Source organism: Lampetra fluviatilis, chromosome 13 (genome assembly GCF_964198595.1).
Source record: "Lampetra fluviatilis chromosome 13, kcLamFluv1.1, whole genome shotgun sequence".
In the NCBI taxonomy this organism is placed as follows: Eukaryota; Metazoa; Chordata; class Hyperoartia; order Petromyzontiformes; family Petromyzontidae; genus Lampetra; species Lampetra fluviatilis.
In genome coordinates this window covers 2,185,871-2,205,941 of record NC_136287.1, presented here as the reverse complement: position 1 = coordinate 2,205,941, position 20,071 = coordinate 2,185,871, and the positions used below count along the sequence as shown (strand labels likewise).

The 20,071-nt window shown below is 45.8% G+C and overlaps 2 protein-coding genes across 4 annotated transcripts in view; one reads left to right on the top strand and one right to left on the bottom strand.

The window, feature by feature from the left end:
• Nucleotides 1-1,085, bottom strand: part of IPO11 (importin 11) — a 90,363-nt gene extending 89,278 nt beyond the window's left edge. For 2 of the 3 annotated variants that reach the window (XM_078862004.1, XM_078862007.1), the window contains exon 1: nucleotides 912-1,085. The gene's annotated coding sequence lies outside the window, so the exon portion shown is untranslated. Of the gene's footprint in view, nucleotides 1-865 lie in introns of all 3 variants that reach the window. The other variant, XM_078862005.1, reaches the window with a different exon arrangement.
• A 909-nt stretch (nucleotides 1,086-1,994) lies between these two features.
• On the top strand, nucleotides 1,995-19,743 carry SLC30A5 (solute carrier family 30 member 5). Its single transcript, XM_078862003.1, has 16 exons — nucleotides 1,995-3,027; nucleotides 3,797-3,919; nucleotides 4,367-4,433; nucleotides 4,537-4,622; nucleotides 5,472-5,559; nucleotides 5,707-5,794; nucleotides 7,237-7,313; nucleotides 7,773-7,943; nucleotides 8,872-9,160; nucleotides 10,446-10,654; nucleotides 13,425-13,582; nucleotides 14,325-14,454; nucleotides 14,573-14,819; nucleotides 15,388-15,614; nucleotides 16,851-16,979; nucleotides 18,514-19,743. Exons 1-16 carry the CDS (start codon nucleotides 2,954-2,956, stop codon nucleotides 18,682-18,684), a joined length of 2,334 nt encoding a protein of 777 aa, XP_078718129.1. The 5' UTR covers nucleotides 1,995-2,953; the 3' UTR covers nucleotides 18,685-19,743.
• The last annotated feature ends 328 nt before the right edge of the window (nucleotides 19,744-20,071 follow it).

Here is a 20,071-nt window from a genome sequence, read left to right as displayed (position 1 = left end):
ATGATAGGACACCTAAGAAAAAACTGGAATTACAAAAGAAAACGAAAATAATGAAATAAAACACATTTAACCCCATAAATTCTTCAAGGGGTAGCTTTTTCATTCTGCTGTGGCTTGGTTTAATAGGTCGGAGAAGTTGAAATGTTGCATCGTATAAATCGTATCATTGCCACCCGCACAACGTGTTAGATTTAAGATAGGGGCCCATGAAATAGTGATCAAGAGAACGTGAAGATCCCCATCTTAAACAGCTGGAAAATTGCAAAAAGTACAGTATCGGCCCCAGAGGCATCATGAATATGGATGTCGTTCTGACATTGTCTTGTAAATGTCCAAAAACTAAGAGGCAAATACGAGATGACATAGGGCCTATTTAATAGCAAACCAGAGGGACATTGGGCACATTTTTATGAGTTCCGTTTAAAAAGACATTTTGGGAGCCCATAAAATCCGGGACCCTGTTAAAAGGGACAATTTTAACGTGGCCCAGATTCCATCGGTCCCATTTAAACAGCGCATTGCAGAGAGACGAGAGAACATGGGGGGCCCACCCCGTTTAAAGAGATGCCATCATTGAGGCCAGACAACATGGGGCCGGCCCCACATACGAGGCCACAACACGCGGGCCACTTAATATAGACGAATACAGAGCCCAACGAAGAGGACTTTGTGGGAGCACATTGATAAGGACAGAGACCCAGAGCTCTGCGTGTAATCGGCGCTCACGAAGCAGCCTCCGAGACGGGCAGAGCAGCGGGAATTACAATCAACCTCGGCCGCGTGAGTTCCCCTTCTCACTGCGACACCGCCCAAACAATCTCCCCCGGGGTTCTTCCATCATCATCATCCTCTCCTTTCTGCTCACCCCCGGGCAGCAGCAGCTCAAACTCCCTCGTCCGAGCTTCTCTCACCTGCGACGATCAACGTCCACCGAGCGAGTTCATTCCATTATCGCTGACGTTCAATTCCAGCGATTATTCTCACTTCGTTGCGTTTAACCGAGATCAGCAGCAGCAGCAGCCTTATCCAGTCCCGGCATGGCTCTCACGTTTTTTTTTGCTATCCCACCACCAACCACGCCGCCTCTTGCCCGTTGCGACGAAGCGATGGAAATCCACAACACGCTCGATTGCTGCCTGTGCACGTGCAGGAGACACAACAGCGGCCATCTTACGTAGGGGTTTTTAACTTGTCTAACAACCCCACTAAGCTGTAATTAAAAACTACACTTTTTTTGTAGAATTTTCTTTTTTACATTTTTGTAACAGGTAAGGCCCACTGAGCTGTGTAGGTCTCTTTTTTTCAGAAGCGACCTGGCTACAATAACATTTTAATTTCCACACGATTTAAGCCACTTTCATCTTCTTGGTTCTTTTGGTAAAGTCACGTAGAAGGGAAATAATAAAATAAAAACATAATAAAATACAATTATTTTTATTATTGTATTACTTCACTTCTACGTGACTTTACCGAAAGAACCAAGAAGATGAATCCCTGAAGTCACGAAAGCTTTAAATCGAAATTTAAGCCACTTTGTTGATGCTATCATTTGTGGCCAGGTCGCGTCTAACAGTTAAAAACCTCAGTGGGCTTTACCTGGTATGATAACCAACAAATTGTTTAGTTTTATTTGCTTTATTCTTTTTATTTTATACCTACGTGACTTTACCGAAATAACCAAAGAGTATTTATTTACATATTTAAGTGATTTATTTACCTTCCATATACTTTGCACTCATATTGTGATTTTTTTTAAATATTTGGCTGCTATAAAAACTACAGTAAGATGGCGCCTGCGCAGCGCTCGCCACCCGCTGGATTTGGCGGGAAACGCCGCGTCGAGTGGCGCTGCCCAGTCTCGATGACCGGCGGGGGATGCCGAGCGCGCAGATTCGTGCCACCTCCTGAAAATAAATTACATTTAATTTTTTTTTTGTTCCACAGGCGCGTTTCTACCTATAGCAGTTATAATGTCGCATCGTTATTACATTTTTTGGGGGGTGGGGGGGTTTGCCGTATTATGTTTTTTTTATGTATAAGATGTTAATGTATAAGTTGTCGCGACCGTCGTGAATCTGCGTGTGCGAAAAAGGCACTCGGCGTGCGCTACGTTGCTTCCTCCGAGCGGGGCCTACATGCACGGCTCCGCGCACTGTACCCGGTAAACAGGGACATTTAAATAGTTTAAAACAATTAAAGTAAATAGTCGCAGTTCTCACGCATACTCGTTGTTGTTGTTGATATCATCTCGGTCGGTGGCTCGCATCCGTTGCGCTTCAAAGAAGTCACGGGATGTGGTTAGCAGCACACAGAGGCACCGCCTCTTCCAGTGTTAAATGTCTAAGACTTTAAAGTATTTGAGGCGAATTAAGACAATTTAAATTGCAATACTTGTGTAGAAATTGGGTGTCGCGACAAATTAAATGATCTCGTTGGTTTCTTCAGTGTACAGATCTCATTTACTGGCACCTTAATAGCAGCGTCGCTATGTTGTAATGTTAAATAATGTTTGACAATTATTGTCACCATAACTCGCGTTTTCCAATATTAATAAATTGTTCACATTATTGTTAGTACTCTGTGTCCCCACAAGATGATTGATAGACGTAGTGAAGTAGTTTGACAGCGTATCCGTGTTGCATTAGAATCCATATACGTACTGAATTACATAAATACACGTACGCACATGTATTAGAATATATTTACATATACCTAAATGGTGCATATCTGCGTGGGTGTATATACTGCACATGTACGAAGTGAGGTCCCATTGAGATGGTCTATTTCAGAGGAGACCTCAAATATTAAGTGGTTCACTGAGAGCGATCGTCGCTGAAACGTAAACCAGGGGCGTAACGAACGTGTGAGAAAGCACAACTATTTAACAATATATTACAATATTTACAAGCATAATACATATTTACGATTCTCGACATCTTAATACGAAGCGACCATGGAAGAAAAATACAGCAGTAACGTGATTTCCAGCGGAAAGCTGGGGTCGATTGGGAGCAACCACAATTCTGGGTAAGTCCGCGTTGTCGTATGCTTATCAGATATTGGTATTTGGTAGATTGCTGCATTTGGATGTTTTGTGTATCGGTTGAAATCGAAGGTAGAAAACTGACCACGCAAAAAACGACATTGACAACACAGACGAACCCATTGGTGTGTCTGAAAATCTAGCTCACTTTGGGCAACTTGCAGCCTAAACATTGCATCCAAAGCATTACATTACAGGCGTGAGCTACCGTCTTTTCAGTAATCGTGAGCACAATTCTAAGGAATGGGACAGGACCCTTTGCCTCATGGCCCAGATACTTACATTTTTACGGTCTGTTGGTGCCTACACGAGTCTTTCCACTTTGAAACGGCCCACAAATGAAACGTATCTGTCTCTGTAAGCACCATAGCCTCACTATATTTGCTTACAGTACTTGGAATATCTTCGACGTGGCAACATTGTGTTTTTTCTAATCTTAGTGTACGCAGTGACATGTTGCTGTAAGGGTCTCTTGCAGTGACATTTGAATGAGGCGTTTGTTAATGTGTGGTCTGCCAAAGGTATTTAAAAGTTATGTTCTCTCAGTGATGAAAATGTTCCCTCACCCTCATCTAAGGAAACACATTGTATTTTTCTCAGTTGTCAATGGAGAGACGCACTGGTGAAAATGTTTCCCAGCACAAACGAGCAATGGTGTGGTGCACACATTTTTGGGATGCCCTGCGCTACGATGGACGAATTTCTGGTGAAATAACAAGTTGTGATTTTTCCTATTGTCTTTTTAACCTTCAGGGTGGCAAGGTACATCGTGTTGTTGGCCATTGCGAAGTTGTTGAAATGTATTGGCCTCTTCGAAGCCTATGACCTGCTGAGGGTGGTCAACATTGTCCAGTTTGTGTTCTTGGTCAAGTTCGGGTGAGTGTCTGCAGACATGCGTACTTCACCGCTGTTCGTGAATTTGCCGTCACATCTGATTAATACATCGTTCTGCAGCTGCACATTAGTTCAAATGTCAGAGTGGTTCTACTCAGTAGAGTGTGGGCTGGTGTTCATCTTCAGATTAAATTCCTGAGTCACTGGTGGAACCACAATGTGCTTTGCAGAAATTATTGTATCCAGAGGACGTACAACTTTTGACCTTTCACAAAATGGTAATGGTTTTACTCATTCCATGATAGGGGCTGAGTCAAGTGCGAACTGGGATTTGAACTTGTTGGCCTTCTGTTTTGGAGTTGTGTGCTCTAGCCACTGTTCTTCCAGCTGGATTTTATGTTGACACCTAAGATTAAACACAGAAGCTAGTGCAATTAACCTTAATATTGATTTCCACTGTGATAAGTAAATAAGGAATTGTAATTTCAGGTCTGCAGCTTTTTTGCTGTTCTTCCAAAAGCCGTTCTCTTCTGGCAAAAGGATCACTCGGAGACAGGTGTGTAAACAACATGTTTCGATCCTGCACGTTAATTTAAAAAGTTCCGTGTTATGTTTAAGATATACCTTAACAAAATTGTTAACATGTTTTTCCTCTACAGTGGGTGAAGATTGTTCGAAACGCATTCTTTGGCTGTGTCGTGTCGCTGCTGTGGTTTTACGGCCTTGCACTTTGTGGACCCTTGAGGTGAGTGCTTGTAGATGTCACTTTACCAAAAGCAAAGATAGCAATTCTACTTAAATCTGTTATTCAACATTATGTGGTCACATAAAATCATCCCATGGCATATTACTAGTCACCAATCTCAAATCATGGAGCACATAGTAACACCACTACCCGTTTCAATAATTCGCTGGTAGACTTTAAGATATTTACCAGGATGCGCTGAAGCCATCCACTTGCTCAATTACCAACCTCGACATGAACATATAAGTGTCGCTGATCAACTCCCCGCCATTCAGACTGCTCAAGCTTAACAGTGGTGAGTGGGATTAAATAGGTAATTGATCACATTATTTTTTGTAAATAATGTAATAATATTATTCTTTGTTTAAGTCTTGTGACTTTTTTAAGTCTTGTGACTCATTTAAAGGAAAGGTATGTCAAGTGAGATGTTTGGTCAATTCCCTTTTTAGTATTTTATTTTACAATGATGTACTACTTTATACACGCTTTCTTTTAACTCACTGTCTGTTGTTGTTGTCGTTGTTGTATCCTCAAATCTTGTAACTCTATTTTAACCCACTTCCCAATGTGGCATTGACTGAAAACTTGGTATACTTATGTCATACTGATGACAATACTATATTATATCATAAAAAAATTTTTACATTATTTTTTATATGTTATGTTTCAGCTTGGGTCTAATTGTCCACGCTCAACTGACGTTGGCTGTAAATCACCACGGTCCCTTATGTTATGACAAGCTTCGGGGTCACTTCCTGGAGTCGTGGAGTTCTGTCATTACCAATACATTTCATAAAAGCGTGTTTTTAAAAAAGTTTTTGTTAAATATTATTTATGTTGTTTTCGCAGGACCATTTTGCTGTTTGAACACAGTGACCTCCTGGTGCTATCGCTGCTCACCACTCTCTTCACAAGCTCCACCGGGAGCCCTGCTAAGGTTAAAAGCCATGCAGTTGCTGTCGTTGTCTCTGACAAAAGCAATTTCTATTTTATTGTTTTCCAGTACAGATGCAAATAATGTGTGTAATTCGTGAGTTCCAGAGAGGTGAGGATTTTAGTCATGTAATTGTCCTTATTTCCACAGACCAGAGGATCTGTATTATTCATCATCGGCGTCATCTGCCTGTTATTGTTCGACAACGATGACCTCATGGCTAAAATTGCAGAGCATCGTATCCTTTTGCAAAGCCTTTGTGTGTGTTTTTGTATCGTGTGCAGCCCATTGTAAATCCGCTGCTAGATGAAGGCCTTTGCATGCTGTCTTGGCTATGGGGTTTGTTTTGTCTTTGCCATGCTCAGAAGTTACTGTTGGTAAAGGGGTAGCCCAGGACTGGTTCGGGTATCGCTCCCCGCTGATTTTAGCCATGACCAGGAATTGAATTGGGGCGCCACGGTGGCGAGATGTTAACTACCTCGCCTGGTATAGAGGAGGTCGTGGGTTCGATCCCGACCCTGACTCCTGTATATTTGGAGTTTGCATGTTCTCCCTGTGGTCGCATGGATTTTTTCCAGGTTCTCCGGGTTTCCCGTCACATTTAGAGCATTTGGCCGTTGTGTATGTACGTATATTGAACTTCTTTTACACCGTATGTAGCCAACCGTGCTAATTATAGGTGCCATACTTTTCCACAGATAAGCCACTTTGTTGAGCTATCAATTATGGCCAGGTCGCTTCTGAAAAAGAGCTTTATAGCTGAGTGGGCATTACCTGATAAAATAAAATAAATAGTTTTATAGAATGCACAATGGCAGGTTTGTAATGCAATGCCCCACTTCCCTTCTCATGTAAAGCTATATTAACGCATCTTTATTTCCCTTCTGTTGTATTTTAGAGATGATGGGGCCACATAAGATCTTTACACCTGTTATTGTGTTGCGCCAGCTTCACTGCTTCCTTTACTTGTTGCCATTTTTAACAACGATAATAACGTGTAGTTTTATGCGTCGTTCGTTAAAATTGCATCTCGCAATCACTGAGGATCCAAAGACAAGCTGGAAGGCAGCATCTCGGTGGTGAGCTGGTGCCAACAATTGCCCAAGCTCTGCAGTCCTCTGAAGATGTTTTCAGCCGATTAATGTTTCATTTTAATGAGTGTTTACTTTGGCCGAGATCATTTTTCACCATGTAAATATTTACTTGGATAATGTTTAGAATTTATACTGGTAGGAACCACCTGGTTCCACCAGCCCACAGGGGATTATTGTATGCGTCCGTCCGTCGTTCATCCAAAAATGGGAGGGGTGGGGCTGGGTGGAGAGGGGCTGGGTGGGGAGGGGCTGGGTGGGGAGGGGAGGGGCTGGATGGGGAGTATGGGGCTGGGTGGGGGGTGGGAGGGATCGGGCTGGGTGGGGAGGGACTGGTCACCCCGTGGTGCCCTTATAAAACTCAATGTTTAACCTACTCACGCCGGCTTGTGCCCGCCCTCAGTCGGACATATTTGCGGAATACACCACGCCGCCGTTGACCCTGGCCATTGACTGAGCAAACCCAACGTTCCTACCAGCTCCCTTTGCAGGAATGTATTTTTTTCGTTTATTAATAAGCCTTAAGCATGTAATGCTGTTGACGATGTGACTTCTTGGAAGATGTTTCTTTTCCTTAAGCTGTACACAGCTGAAGACCATCACGACAGTGCCTTGACCCATGCGCTGCACACTGCCATTTCCCTTCTGGGTCTGGCAGATCACAAGGTAATTAAGTTGCTTTGCTGCAGTCTAATAATAGAAGGCTAAAAATACGTAGTCATAAAAATGTCATTTACCTATAACAAAAAAAAACCTTCAGTTTCAAGTATTTTCTGAAGACTGCTGGTCCATTCTGGTGTTTGACCAATTGCTTATCAAATGGGAGTGGCCAGAGAAAATCCACCCAAAGGCCCATACAGAGAGGTACACAAACATATTTACCATGTTGCCATGTAATCGCCACCTCTCAGCCTGGCAAGGTTAGGAGTTTTACAAATCTCTACGATCCACCAACAATTAACGCCCTCCACATTTCTGGATCACAGGCGTTATCCCCTGCATATATGTGAGTGTAATTAGTGTGGCACATCCAGTTGATATGAATCTCACTCATTGTCTTGCCCCCTTTTTGTAACACCCCCCGGCAGTGGTGGTAACATTGAGTGTGAACACGGTTGTGCACAGGGTGGGGTGCTGCTGCTGGTGCTGACGCTGCTGCTCAAGGTCGGCTACCACGTGGCCTCGCGCAAGCTCTCGATAGAGGTGGGGGGCAGCAAGCGCCTCAACGCCCTCTCCACGTTGGTGTCGGCCGGCCTGCTGCTGCCCTGGGCGCTCGTGCTGTCATCCACCACGGAGGTACGACTGCGATGATGTCAACAGTGCTGTTCACGTCGGTATTGTGTCCCTCTCATTTGCTGGAGTGATGGTTTCTTGCTGTAGCCACTGTTAAGTTGTTTGGACATGTAATTGTCTTTTACTAAAACAGATGAGAGATCGGGAAGGTTAACTATCTCATGCAGTTTAACACGTAGGCTTTCGCAACCAATATCTATAATAAAGGTTTTTTTTGGGTGAGATTGTGTAAATATAAATGTGTTGTTAAACTTGCCACTATACGATACAGCCAATTAGCAAGGTTTGTCACGTAAAAAAAATGTGTCAAATAGTTACTACTTCAGCACACCGGTGTGTTGGAAAGTAAACCCATAACATTTACGATTCGAGTATGACATTTTGTTGGTGATTACAACCAGCTTCATCAGGTAATTAGCCAGAATTGTGAAGAAGTCCTATGTCATGCAATGGAAACCTGGGTTATTAGGCATGTATGGGATTACTCCTCTTATTAACGGTAATGTGGGGGACCCAAGTTGCGGATCTTATTGTTTCACAATTTTACTCCACTAATTTGCGAGGTAAAAATGCGAATAACCCGTGGATAACCGGGACGAATTTACCTTGCGACTCCAGCATTTCTTAAAAAATTGCGGCTAATAGGCTAATAAGAGGAGTCCTGTAATGGTTAATAGGTTAAAAACCAAGTCGGTCCACGACCGCATCAGTGCTTCCGCACGTCGTTTCGGTAGTGGGGCTCAGACTGACAAAATGGCTGTACATTATAACCCACGGCGTCGCATTTTCGCCTTTGCCCCCTTGTTCTTCCCCTTTTGGTCGCTAAGCGTGACAGCCCGGCAGTGTATTAACAAAAGAGACCCGTACACACACTTAACACGTTACCGTGGACATTCCCGCGTGGGCTTCCCTCCACCCCCCGCCGACGCAGAACAAGGTCGGCTCGTGGAGCCAGCTGCTGTGGCCACTGCTGGTGGTGGTGTTCACCGTGTGCGTGTTGGACTACTACGCGGACGCGGTGTGCGTCGCCAAGTTGGAGAACGCGCGCTGCACCCGTCTCAGCGCCGTCTTCCTGGTGCCGTGCGCGCTGGCACTCGCATGGCTCTGGGGGCACCCGCTCGCCGACACGCTGCGGCCCTTTGAGCGGCCCGCAGGCCCTGGCGACACGGAGCACGTACTGTCTGGAGGCGTGGCCGTCAGCGCCACCTTCTTCCTCATAGGTGGGCGCTTATTTGGGATGGACGGGGTTGTTATTTTGGATTCGTTATTTTAGATAAATTTTTGCAGTTATTCTCGCAGCGGCAGCTTTGGCTCGCCATCGAACAAATACAGTCACTGCATTGCACGCTTTCGAATGCGCTTCTGCGGCCATCTGGAACACTTCTTTCCGATATTAGGAAGCCACTAGAGCTATGCACTTTTAAATCTAGATTGAAAACTAATTTCTTTAGAGCTGCTTTTTGTGTTTAGTTTGTTGTCCTTCCCCCGCACCTCTGACGAGCACGGTTGGCTACGTCCGGTTCGAAAGAAGTTCAACATACATACATACATAATCGTCATCATTAGCCATGGTCAATCTACTGCTACCTCTAATGATCCTGCCATGGTTTAAGTGCATAGGTCATGGGTGCAGGTTAGGGGGGTGGATTTGACCATACCTCACACAATGCTGGTTAGTAGGGGTTGAAGGGAACGCAATTTGACTGGCGTCTCTCCGAGTAACTGATTGGTATGGGTGCCCTTCTTCAGTAGGGCTGCTCAGATTTAGATTGATGATGAGGAATGAATCGGCCCGTCCTGTCTGCTACAGCATATCATTCACAAGAAACAAAAAATGAAAAGTGCACAAAGAAGCATGCTTGGAATTACATTGAGTGACAGAGAAACATGGATTAGAGAAGATGTCCAGGTTGAAGGTAATGCAAGCTGATTCTTGGGTAGGACACGTAACACATTCCTGCGGAGGGAGCTGGTAGGAACGTTGGGTTGCTCGGTCAATGGCCAGGGTCAATGGCAGCATGGTGTATTCCGCAAATATGGCCGACTGAGGGCGGGCACAAGCCGGCGAGTAGGTTGAACGTTGAGTTTTATAAGGGAACCACGGGGTGACCAGCCCCTCCCCACCCTCCCCTCCCCACCCAGCCCCTCCCCACCCTCCCCACCCAGCCCCTCCCCTCTCCACCCAGCCCCACCCCTCCCATTTTTGGATGCACGACGGACGGACCGACACAATAATCCCCTGTGGGCTGGTGTAACCAGGAGGTTCCTACCAGTACAAAACTCCTACATATATGCTCCCCGCTGACCAGTGCGGTGAAGTATGGTCCAAATAACCCTTATGACCTGCGCGGCGTGGGGAGGCCCTCATCCAGCAGTGGAATGTACATTGAGAGAATCTCCCAAAGGCAAGCGTCCACACTCACGAATTGTCCATTGCCTTGTGACCTCTGCCCTTTTGCGTTTGGTCACCGACTGACATGCCCGCGGTGCCACCGTCTGGCGCAGCCACCGCCATCCTGTCGTCGCCGAGCAAGCGGGGGCAGAAGGGCAGCTTCGTGGGCTACTCCCCCGAGGGCACGCCGCTCTACAACTTCATGGGGGATGCCCTGCAGCACACGTCGCACTCCCTGCCACGCTTCATCAAGGACTGCCTCAAGCAGATCCTGGAGGAGTACGACTCTCGCCAGATCTTCTACTTCCTCTGCCTCAATCTGGTGCGTGTGACAAGTCGGCGAGTCGGTCAGCAGGGGCTGGAATTTCCCCACCAAATATGTTACGTCCATAATATAGGTTTTTGGGTCAGATCGCGTTATTTATAAATGTGTCGTAACCCTCCACCACCCGACACGGCCAAACAGTAAAAAATGTGTCACGTTTTTCAAAAGACAAAATAATTCACTTGTTTAGCCCACCGGTGTGCTGTAGAGATAATCAACAGCATTTTAAAATTTGAGTACGACGTGTCGCTGATAATTACAATCAGCTTCATCGGGCAAGAATGGCCATGTCGGGTGGTGGAGGGTTACGACACATTTATAAGTAACGCGATCTGACCCAAAAACCTATATTATGAATAATATTGGTCGCGAAAGCCTACGTGTTAAAATGTTCCGTCCAGACCGCTCGTGCTATGTATGTTTGTATGTTGAACTTCTTTTGCATCGTACATAGCGAACTGTGCTAATTGTAGGTGCTTATCAGAGGCAGACTAGAATAGGCACGTGATTAATAGCCACGGCAATACATAGCCAGGTGTATAGTGGATATAGTGTGCCGAGCGTGATCATATTTTTCGGGTGGTCAACCTTGGATAGACCCAGCAGAAATTAAGCCCCGCTTGGCATGATTCTCAACACATCACTCACCTACCCACCCCCACCCAGCCCAGCCCAGCGAATTGATGAAGTGTTACAATTTCTTGGTCGTGTTTCTGTGCAAGAAAGTAATTTCTTGTTCCAGTCTTACCGTCTCGTTTCTTCTGTTGACATGTTGCGTCTTCATGAGCCACATCCTACATGTAATGTTAGTATGTATTTTGCATGTGTAGAAAATCATCTTTCTCACATTAATCGATGCATGGTCCGTGACTATAATGATTTGAATCGATGATTTGATGTAATTTTCATGCTTGGTTCCAAGGGGAATGTGGCAGGAAGGCTAGGCCAATTGGTTGGTTTAAAATACAAATGGCTTCTGGGGGCGGGGGGGTTATCAGTTCTACCAAGATATCCGATACAAGGGACTGCATTGGCAAGGTGCATTTCGAGCACAAATATACCTAAAGAACCCGGTTTCTTTGTCATTAGCAATGTTAATACCGTTTGACGATCAAGGTGTTAATAAAACTTACTCATGAAGATGTTAACAATATCAATTGATGTTTATTACCATTAAATAAGTATATGTTTACACTCGTAATGAGGGCAGATACATTGTTCACAGCAAAGGTGGCAGGTTACACTTACTGATAATGGTGTTTATCATCTGCAACGAGCAACCCACGACTGGTTGAAGGTGTTAATGCTGTGAATTATAATAGAGGTGATGACTGTTGATGGACACATCGTGTCACAATGGAATACGATCATGCTGTTAGCACTTTTGATGATCATGATGATGGTGCTTTTACATATGTCATGTGTTTCTTCCCATGGTTACTGAGCCCAGGGCCCAAAGGCCCAAAACACCAAGCGTCCAGCAACCAACGGCACTTTTCAAGTAGCAATGGATAAGATTTGACACGTTCGTTGAATGAAGCAAGATTTTAAACATCTTGGAAAAAATAAAAGAGATAAGGGGAGGGAATTCTTCAGCAGAGCAGTGGGTGAGAATAAGCAGAAATGGAAGGGTTTTGACCCCCAGTAGTATGGTGGTGAAACACCGTACGGATGAGACAATACAATCACCCTGGTAGTGTTAGCGCTGTTAATGATAGTATTAACAATGCTGATGGAAAACTTGTTGAGTATCTTATCTATATTTATCTAGCGCCTTATTCCAAGACGCTTTACAGAATCTATAACATTGTACGTAAATATTCTTCAGTTCATGCTCCTCCTAGAGCTACCACTCAGTGTTATGTTGCCGCAGTACAGTACAATATCCCCCTCCCCTCTAATCCGATGCTGCTCCGGCCAAAAGAGAGCCAGTGGATTTACAGAGCATGGAGGATTAGTGAAAGAGCATAGCTTATGGTGTGAGTGCATACGATGCACTATTACAGCAGGCTTTTGTGTGTGTGTGCTTGCTTGAGTGATGGAGCAGTGATTAGTGCACCACACTATGAACCTGGTAATCTAAGTTCGGTTCCCAGTCATGGCTAACATCGGTGACGGATATCTGGACCGGTCACCTGGGACTACACCTTGGTCGACTCGGCCTTAAATGAGCACCTAGTGCGGCGTGTTTAAATTTCATCATTTTGGAGGCAAAGCCGGCCGCGCATGGTGGCAGTCGCACCACTCCGCTGTCTGCGGTTCCGGCCTTAATAGATGCTCACCAACAGCATTGTCCCAGCATTCTGTATAACCATATGGGGAATGTTTGCGAGTGTGTGTATGGGGGGAGCGATGGTGCAGTGGTTTGTACTCTCGCGTGTTATTCCCACATACGCTTGATAGGTTTTATTTAAGTACTTTGGTTTCTTCCTATGTGAAGCTAAATATTCCGTAAGATGGAATTATCCGATTCTCATTTGGATAATTCTTCTGCTGCCCTCGCAGTTTAAAACTCAATTCCCCAAAACATCTGTGCTGTTGACTCCCTGCCTCCGTTGAAATCTAGGCTCAAGACCTTTATCTTTGCCTCTGCCTACAACTGACTGCTTCTATCAAAAATATTGGCATTTGTGCAACATCTTGATTCGTGTCTAGATGCTTTACGAATCCAAATTGTCTTGTCTCCATTGCAAAAATGAGTCTCAAAGCTCTCGAAAACTTGTCGGAAATTAATATTTTTACATGATTCGTTATTCTCCACTGGCAGATGTTCACCTTTGTAGAGCTATTTTACGGAGTGTGGACCAACAGCCTGGGCCTCATATCGGACGGCTTCCACATGCTGTTTGACTGCTCGGCACTTGTGCTGGGCCTCTTCGCAGCCCTCATGACACGCTGGAAGCCCACTCGCATCTTCTCTTATGGGTGAGGCACAGCAAGCAGGCAAGCAAGCACCACCTCAACAACATCATGGCCGGTGCACGTAGGCCACAAACCAAAGCGAAAATGAGCTCTGCCCAAGGTGGCATGACTTTCAGAATGTGAAAAAATAATAGGGTTAAAGCATATTTTTTTCATCTTGATACCGGAAAAATTGTTCCATAGACTTAAAGTTACTTGTTCAAAAGCTTTGAACTATTTACTGTTTATTTTACCAGGTAAGGCCCACTGAGTTTTAAAGCTCTTTTTTCAGAAGCCACAAATGATTGCTCAACGAAGTGGCTTATGTGGAAATGTATAGTAGTCGATTACTTTAAACGCCTGGTGAAAAATCCATGCAATGACAGGGAGAACATGCAAACTCCAAAAAAAACAGGTGTCAGGGTCGGGTTCAAACCCCCACCACCTGCATGCCAGGCGAAGGAGCGAACATCTCGCCACTGCGGTGCCCAAATAATCTGGCAATGGGGGACGAATGTCACGAAAAAATAGGCAGACATTACAGACAGGATAAAAATAGATTTTTCAAATTATTTATGACAATTCCTCAAATCATTGGGTTGGTGGGTGGGTAATTGAAAAACGCATACTCAATATGTTTCAAATTATAACCCATGTGGGGAGATAGTGTAACATTTTTTAAATGTTCTAACAAAACCAATTTGTGTTTTGCGTGATAAAATGCACCGTCCGTGTCCTCACATGGGCTTTCACTGCCGTCACGCAGCTATGGACGAGTGGAGATCCTGTCGGGGTTCGTGAACGGCCTCTTCCTCATGGTCATCGCCTTCTTCGTGTTTCTGGAGTCGATCGGGCGCCTCGTCGACCCCCCGCACATCAACACAGACATGCTCACCGTACGTGCGCGTTCGCTGCAGTCGGTGGCGCGCCACTTGTTCATCAACGCCCCCCCCCACCAAGGTTCGTGCGTACAACTCGCGTCTCACGTCCGTTTGTTTTACCTGCGCGTCACAGCCCGTCTCGGTGGCTGGGCTCCTGGTCAACCTGGTGGGCATCTGCGCCTTCAGCCACGCGCACAGCCACGCCCACGGCCGCGCCGGAGGCTGCTCGGGCCACCAGGAGCATGGTCACTCGCACTCGGAGCACCACGGCCATGCCCACTCGGACCACGGGCACGGGCACAGTCACGGCCATGGCCACTCGCATGGGCAGAGTGGCGGCGGCGGTGGTATTGGTGGTGGCCTCAACGCCAACATGAGAGGTGCGTGGACCTCGTGGCGAGGAGTGCACACTTGCCATAGTTGTCCTGAGTGTTTGTATCACATGTAATAAACGGCCCTGCTTAATACCTACATTGTGAGGCAGAGCTGCTGTCTGAGCCCCGTGGTCTCATCGCAGCCTATCAGCCTTTGGCAGAGGGGGGGAGGGGGTGGATAATGTGATCACTGATCTAATGCTTCGGAGGATGAACATGTGTTGTAAAACATCACGTAATAATCCACGTATGTTATTTTTTTTATGTTTTGGGTTATGCCGACCACCTGATTATTTAGGTTATTTTGCTGCTATAAAATTCCACCTGATAAGTCACTGTTGAGCTGTCATTTATGGCCAGGTCGCTTCTTGTAAGATAAAACATAGTTTAGTTTTATTTATATATTTTTAAGTGATTTGTTTACCTTTCCTATACTTTGCACTCCTATCGTGTTTTTTGTTGTTGGAACGTTCTGTCCCTTGCTGGACATCGGTGATAAAGAGCTTCATAGCTCATCGAATTCCTCCAGTATAAATAAACATTCTGATTCTGAACGTTGCCGCTGTCGTCAAAGGCGTGTTCCTGCACGTCCTCGCCGACACACTGGGCAGCGTGGGCGTCATCGTCTCGTCGCTGCTCATCAGGCAGTTCGGGTGGCTGGCCGCTGACCCCATCTGCTCGCTGTTCATCTCGGTGCTCATCTTCCTGAGCGTGGTGCCACTGCTGCGAGACTCGTGCCGTGTGCTCGTCCTCCGTTGCCCCCCAGAGTGCGAACGCGAGCTCGCCAACGGCCTCAACAAGGTTCGGAGTGACAGTGGAAGCAGAGTGCGGTTGTTATGGTGGGCCCTGGTGCAATTATTTAAATGCCCCCCCCCCCACCCACTCCCCAACCCCTCCCAGCTGTCTGATTTCCCCCTGCTTAGCTGGGCCCCTAGTCCCCTCCAGCCCGTTTGCCCTGGAGAAATTGCACGTTTAATAGTCAACTAAAGCTATGCTTTGCTGTAAATTGAATTCAACTAGTTGGACTGCTGGAGTCAAAGGAATTGTTTATGGCGTAACCTCTGTATAATTATCTCGTCAGTCTACTGCTGGATTAAGGCCTCCCCATGGCGTGTCATTTTTGGGAGTTGTTTGACCATACTTCACCACACTAGCCAGTGCGGGTTGGTAAGTTAGGGGGCCCCATGACCGTTTTGGATTTCAGCCATCTCCAGGAATCAAATTCGGGTCGCCATCAGGTTCGTATTGAAGTGCGCTAATCACCCACTGCACACCGCAACATAGCACATAAATCAAATAGTCAATTCTTACACACGCCAATTTTTATTAATGTGTGACATCAGCAGGCACACTGCGTAACGCTTCCGCATGCGGGTGACATCACAGATGAGACGTCACCGCTCACTTGCCGTGCAAAATATATCCATTATTGCGCCCCCCCCCCCCCCCAAAATACAAAAGTCTATTTTTATACTTTTTGCATTGTGTACAGTCTGGAAGCTACCCACATGCCAAATTTAAAGTTTGTTGCATTTTGAGAAGTATGCTAAACATTTCGAACAGACACACATTCACAAATTTCCCTTTTTTAAATATATATAGAACACATTCCTGCGGAGGGAGCTGGTAGTAACGTTGGGTTGCTCGGTCAATAGCCAGGGTCAACGGCGGCATGGTGTATTCCGCAAATATGCCCGACTGTGAGGGCGGGCACAAGCCGGCGTGAGTAGATTAAACGTTGAGTTTTATAAGGGCACCACGGGGTGACCAGCCCCTCCCCACCCAGCCCCCCCCACCCAACCCCACCCTCCCCACCCAGCCCCTCCCCACCCAGCCCCACCCTCCCCTCCCCACCCAGCCCCTCCCTGCACGACGGACACAATAATCCCCTGTGGGCTGGTGTAACCAGGAGGTTCCTACCAGTATAATGCAATTTAATTGACAAATCATTTACAACCCTACTGAATGGTTTATCGGTATTATTGTCAGGTCTCGTACAGCTGATGTCTTGTGCGCACGTACGTCTGTCTCCGTCAGGTGCTGAACGTGGACGGCGTGCTCTCCTACCGTAACCCCTACTTCTGGAGGCACTCGGCTGCAGTTGTGGCGGGCACATTGCACGTGCAGGTGCAGGTGGGAGTCGTGGAGCAGCGGGTCGTCCAGCAGGTACAACTGCTGCTGCAGTACCAAACTTTTTTCTGCATGTCGCTTACACTCGGCTGTTTTTCTTATTTAGATATTTTACTTTGATTTTATTCCATCGCAGTCATTCATGAGATTAGAGAAGTGTCTAATCTGAATCTCACTATGAGCAGTGTGTGAGAGGACCCAGGAAAAGGACATCACACAATACGTAATGCTAGAGGGACACTTTTATATGCCCTCCGAAGAGTGTTCTTCACTTAGCAATCAAACCAACATTCATGCTTAGAACTGGAATATGCTAAATAAAAAAACATGTATTTTTTTTACCTACAGTTATTGGAGAATGTGCTTAGACTATAAACTCATTCCACTTGTACATTTGAAAACCGTGTGTATATCGTGCTGGATGGATTGAAAGCTCAAGATATAGGCAAATGCAGGCCCAGTGCTTTGACATTCACCCGATTTGCTCGTAAACTCATTATTGATGTGTTTTTCAAATATGAACCAAAATCATAGGTTATCGCAGTCTCTTCGGTAAGTGAGTCAGCCTTTAAACTTGCAATTATTCTCACTTCAAAAAGTTTGTGCCATTATTGTGCCATTATCATTGTACAGGGATGTCAAAGATCTGAGACATGGGTGGCACCCATTTGAGCAATAACAAACGCGATTTATAATTGGGGGAGGGGTTAAGTGTTTTTGTTCTGCCAGGTCAATATCCTTCTGTGCTCCCACTCCCTTCTACCGTGGGGGGGCTGCCCTATGGTCCAAGAACGTTATGTTCCACGTAATTGTACGCCCATGTTCCAAAGCCTTTGGGGGTCTTTCAACATTACAAACATCTGTCAAGGAGGTGAAGAAAGAAGAACCTTTTTATTTAAAAATATCGAATTAATTTTTTAATGAAACCTTTCACTGAAGGAGGAATGGGAATGAAATAAAATTCCCTGCGTGCGATCGCAAGCTGTGTGTACTAAATTATTTGGCACGTGTCGTAACGGGTACTACAAGATCTGACCAAGTCCACCCGATGCTCACTAACCTGTATTGGCTTCCGTTTGCCGAACAAATACATTCTAAGGTCGCACTCATTACACATAAGTGCTTGCTACAAATTAGCCATAATACCTTGCTGATCTCGACAAAGAGCATCATTCATCACGCAAGCTCCGGTCATCCTCGCAGCAGATTTTGGCGAACCATCGAACAAAGACGGTCACCGCATCGCACGCTTTCAGATGCGCTTCTGCGGCCACCTGGAACGCTCTTCTGATATTAGGAAGCCACTGGAGCTATATGCACTTTTAAATCATCTAGATTGAAAACTCATTTCTTTAAAATTTATTTTTGTATTAAGTTTGTTGTCCTTTCCCTAACACCTCCGATTGGCACGGTTGGCTATGTACGGTGTGAAAGAGGTTCACCAAAGATACATACAAATTATGATGTTGGTTTGCTTTTGGGTGGCCCTCACCGAGGCTCTATCCACCCAAGGAAGGCTAACGGGGGACACATGTTTGTGCTGCACGATGCACGTCGCGCTGTGTCGCAGGTGACGGCCGTCTTCAAGGAGTGCGGGGTGTCGAACATGACGGTGCAGGTGGAGAAGGAGGAGTACTTCCAGCACATGTCCGGCCTGGGCGCCGGCTACCGCGAAGTCATCGCGCTCACGCAGCAGATGGACGCCCTGGGCACACTCAAGGACGGAACCACCATCATGTGACATGTGATGAAAGTTCTTGGGAAGGAGGGGGGGATGTCTCTCGTTGCAGGATGCAGCGACAACGTCGAAGTGGCTTTCCCGGCTCAAACGAACGTTGGTTGGTGGGGGGCGCGGGCATTTTGGGGGGCGCTCTTATCTCCATTGGCAGCACTTGAGCTAACGTTAGAAATTCCACATTCCTATGGTGGGAGTCAAGTTTATCCACAGGGCAAATGCTGTTCATTTATCGCGTCACAGTGATTAGGCATGTAACGATTTGCCTGCCTTGCAATTTTATGAAGATCACAATTTAATTCAGGATCTTTTTTTTTTACATCATGGTGATTGTAGCACCTCTAGTGGCTGCAGAAATCACGTGAACCAGTTGCAAGTTGACAATAACTTGTTCTCATGCACAGGATTTAATGCATGTTGTGTGAGTGCAAGAAACTATGTTTGATGAATCGTTACATGCCTAGAGGTGATATTTATTTTATCGTCCCAGTGGTGACGGTGAACCCAGTGTGTGACCCCTGACTGCCATTTGAATTCACCACCTTCCAATTGCGAACTCGAGTGTTAACCAAACAAGCCAACGGCGATGCAGTGCCAAGAAAGCTGCAGCTCACTCAACAGTTCCGCTCAGATTTCTTCAAGCGCAACTAAAGGGTTTCTACGATTAACCGCGCAGTAATGCCATGGCGCCTTCACCGAGAAGTCCACAATGGTCCACGGGAACGCTAAGAATTGTTTTTACCCCCAAACCTTGCTAAGCGTTGCTGTTACACAAGAGTCTGTGTTTGTCCTCGCCTGCATATGGGTATCGCCCCTAACCAATGCGCGTGTATTTTAAAGTGCAAAATAGACCATCCTACTCTTATCTAATGTTTGGTTATCAAAATGCTGAACCGTCTGGTGTAAATAAAATGTTGGATCACTTCACCGGCTTTTTATTGTATTGCTCTGATTGTAAACAGGTGATGAGTTGTTTTTTACTGTATTGAAGTTTATTCATCACAGCCAAACCTGGAGGCAAGTTTAGGTGATTAAATGCGCCACAACAGTGAACAGAACTGCTGACTTCTCTGTTTGGGTTTTAGATCTTGCCAGTCTTCTCGCGTTGACGAGGGCCTCCCAACGCATCGCAAATTGACTGTGCGTCACCACGCTTACCAGTGAAATTTGAATCTGGGGAGCATGTACGGAAATGGTATGGTACAGCAATTGATTTTGCTGTACCCCACACCCGCCTACAACACCTGATATATACAGTTGTGATCGTCCATTAAAGCACCTATCCAGGATTAAACCTGCTTAGCATCCGAGAGAATGTATGCCATCAGGCACATTTGCGTGTGATTTGGCCATCGGTGTTAACTAATAAAAATTTCCTTAAAATTAAATGGTG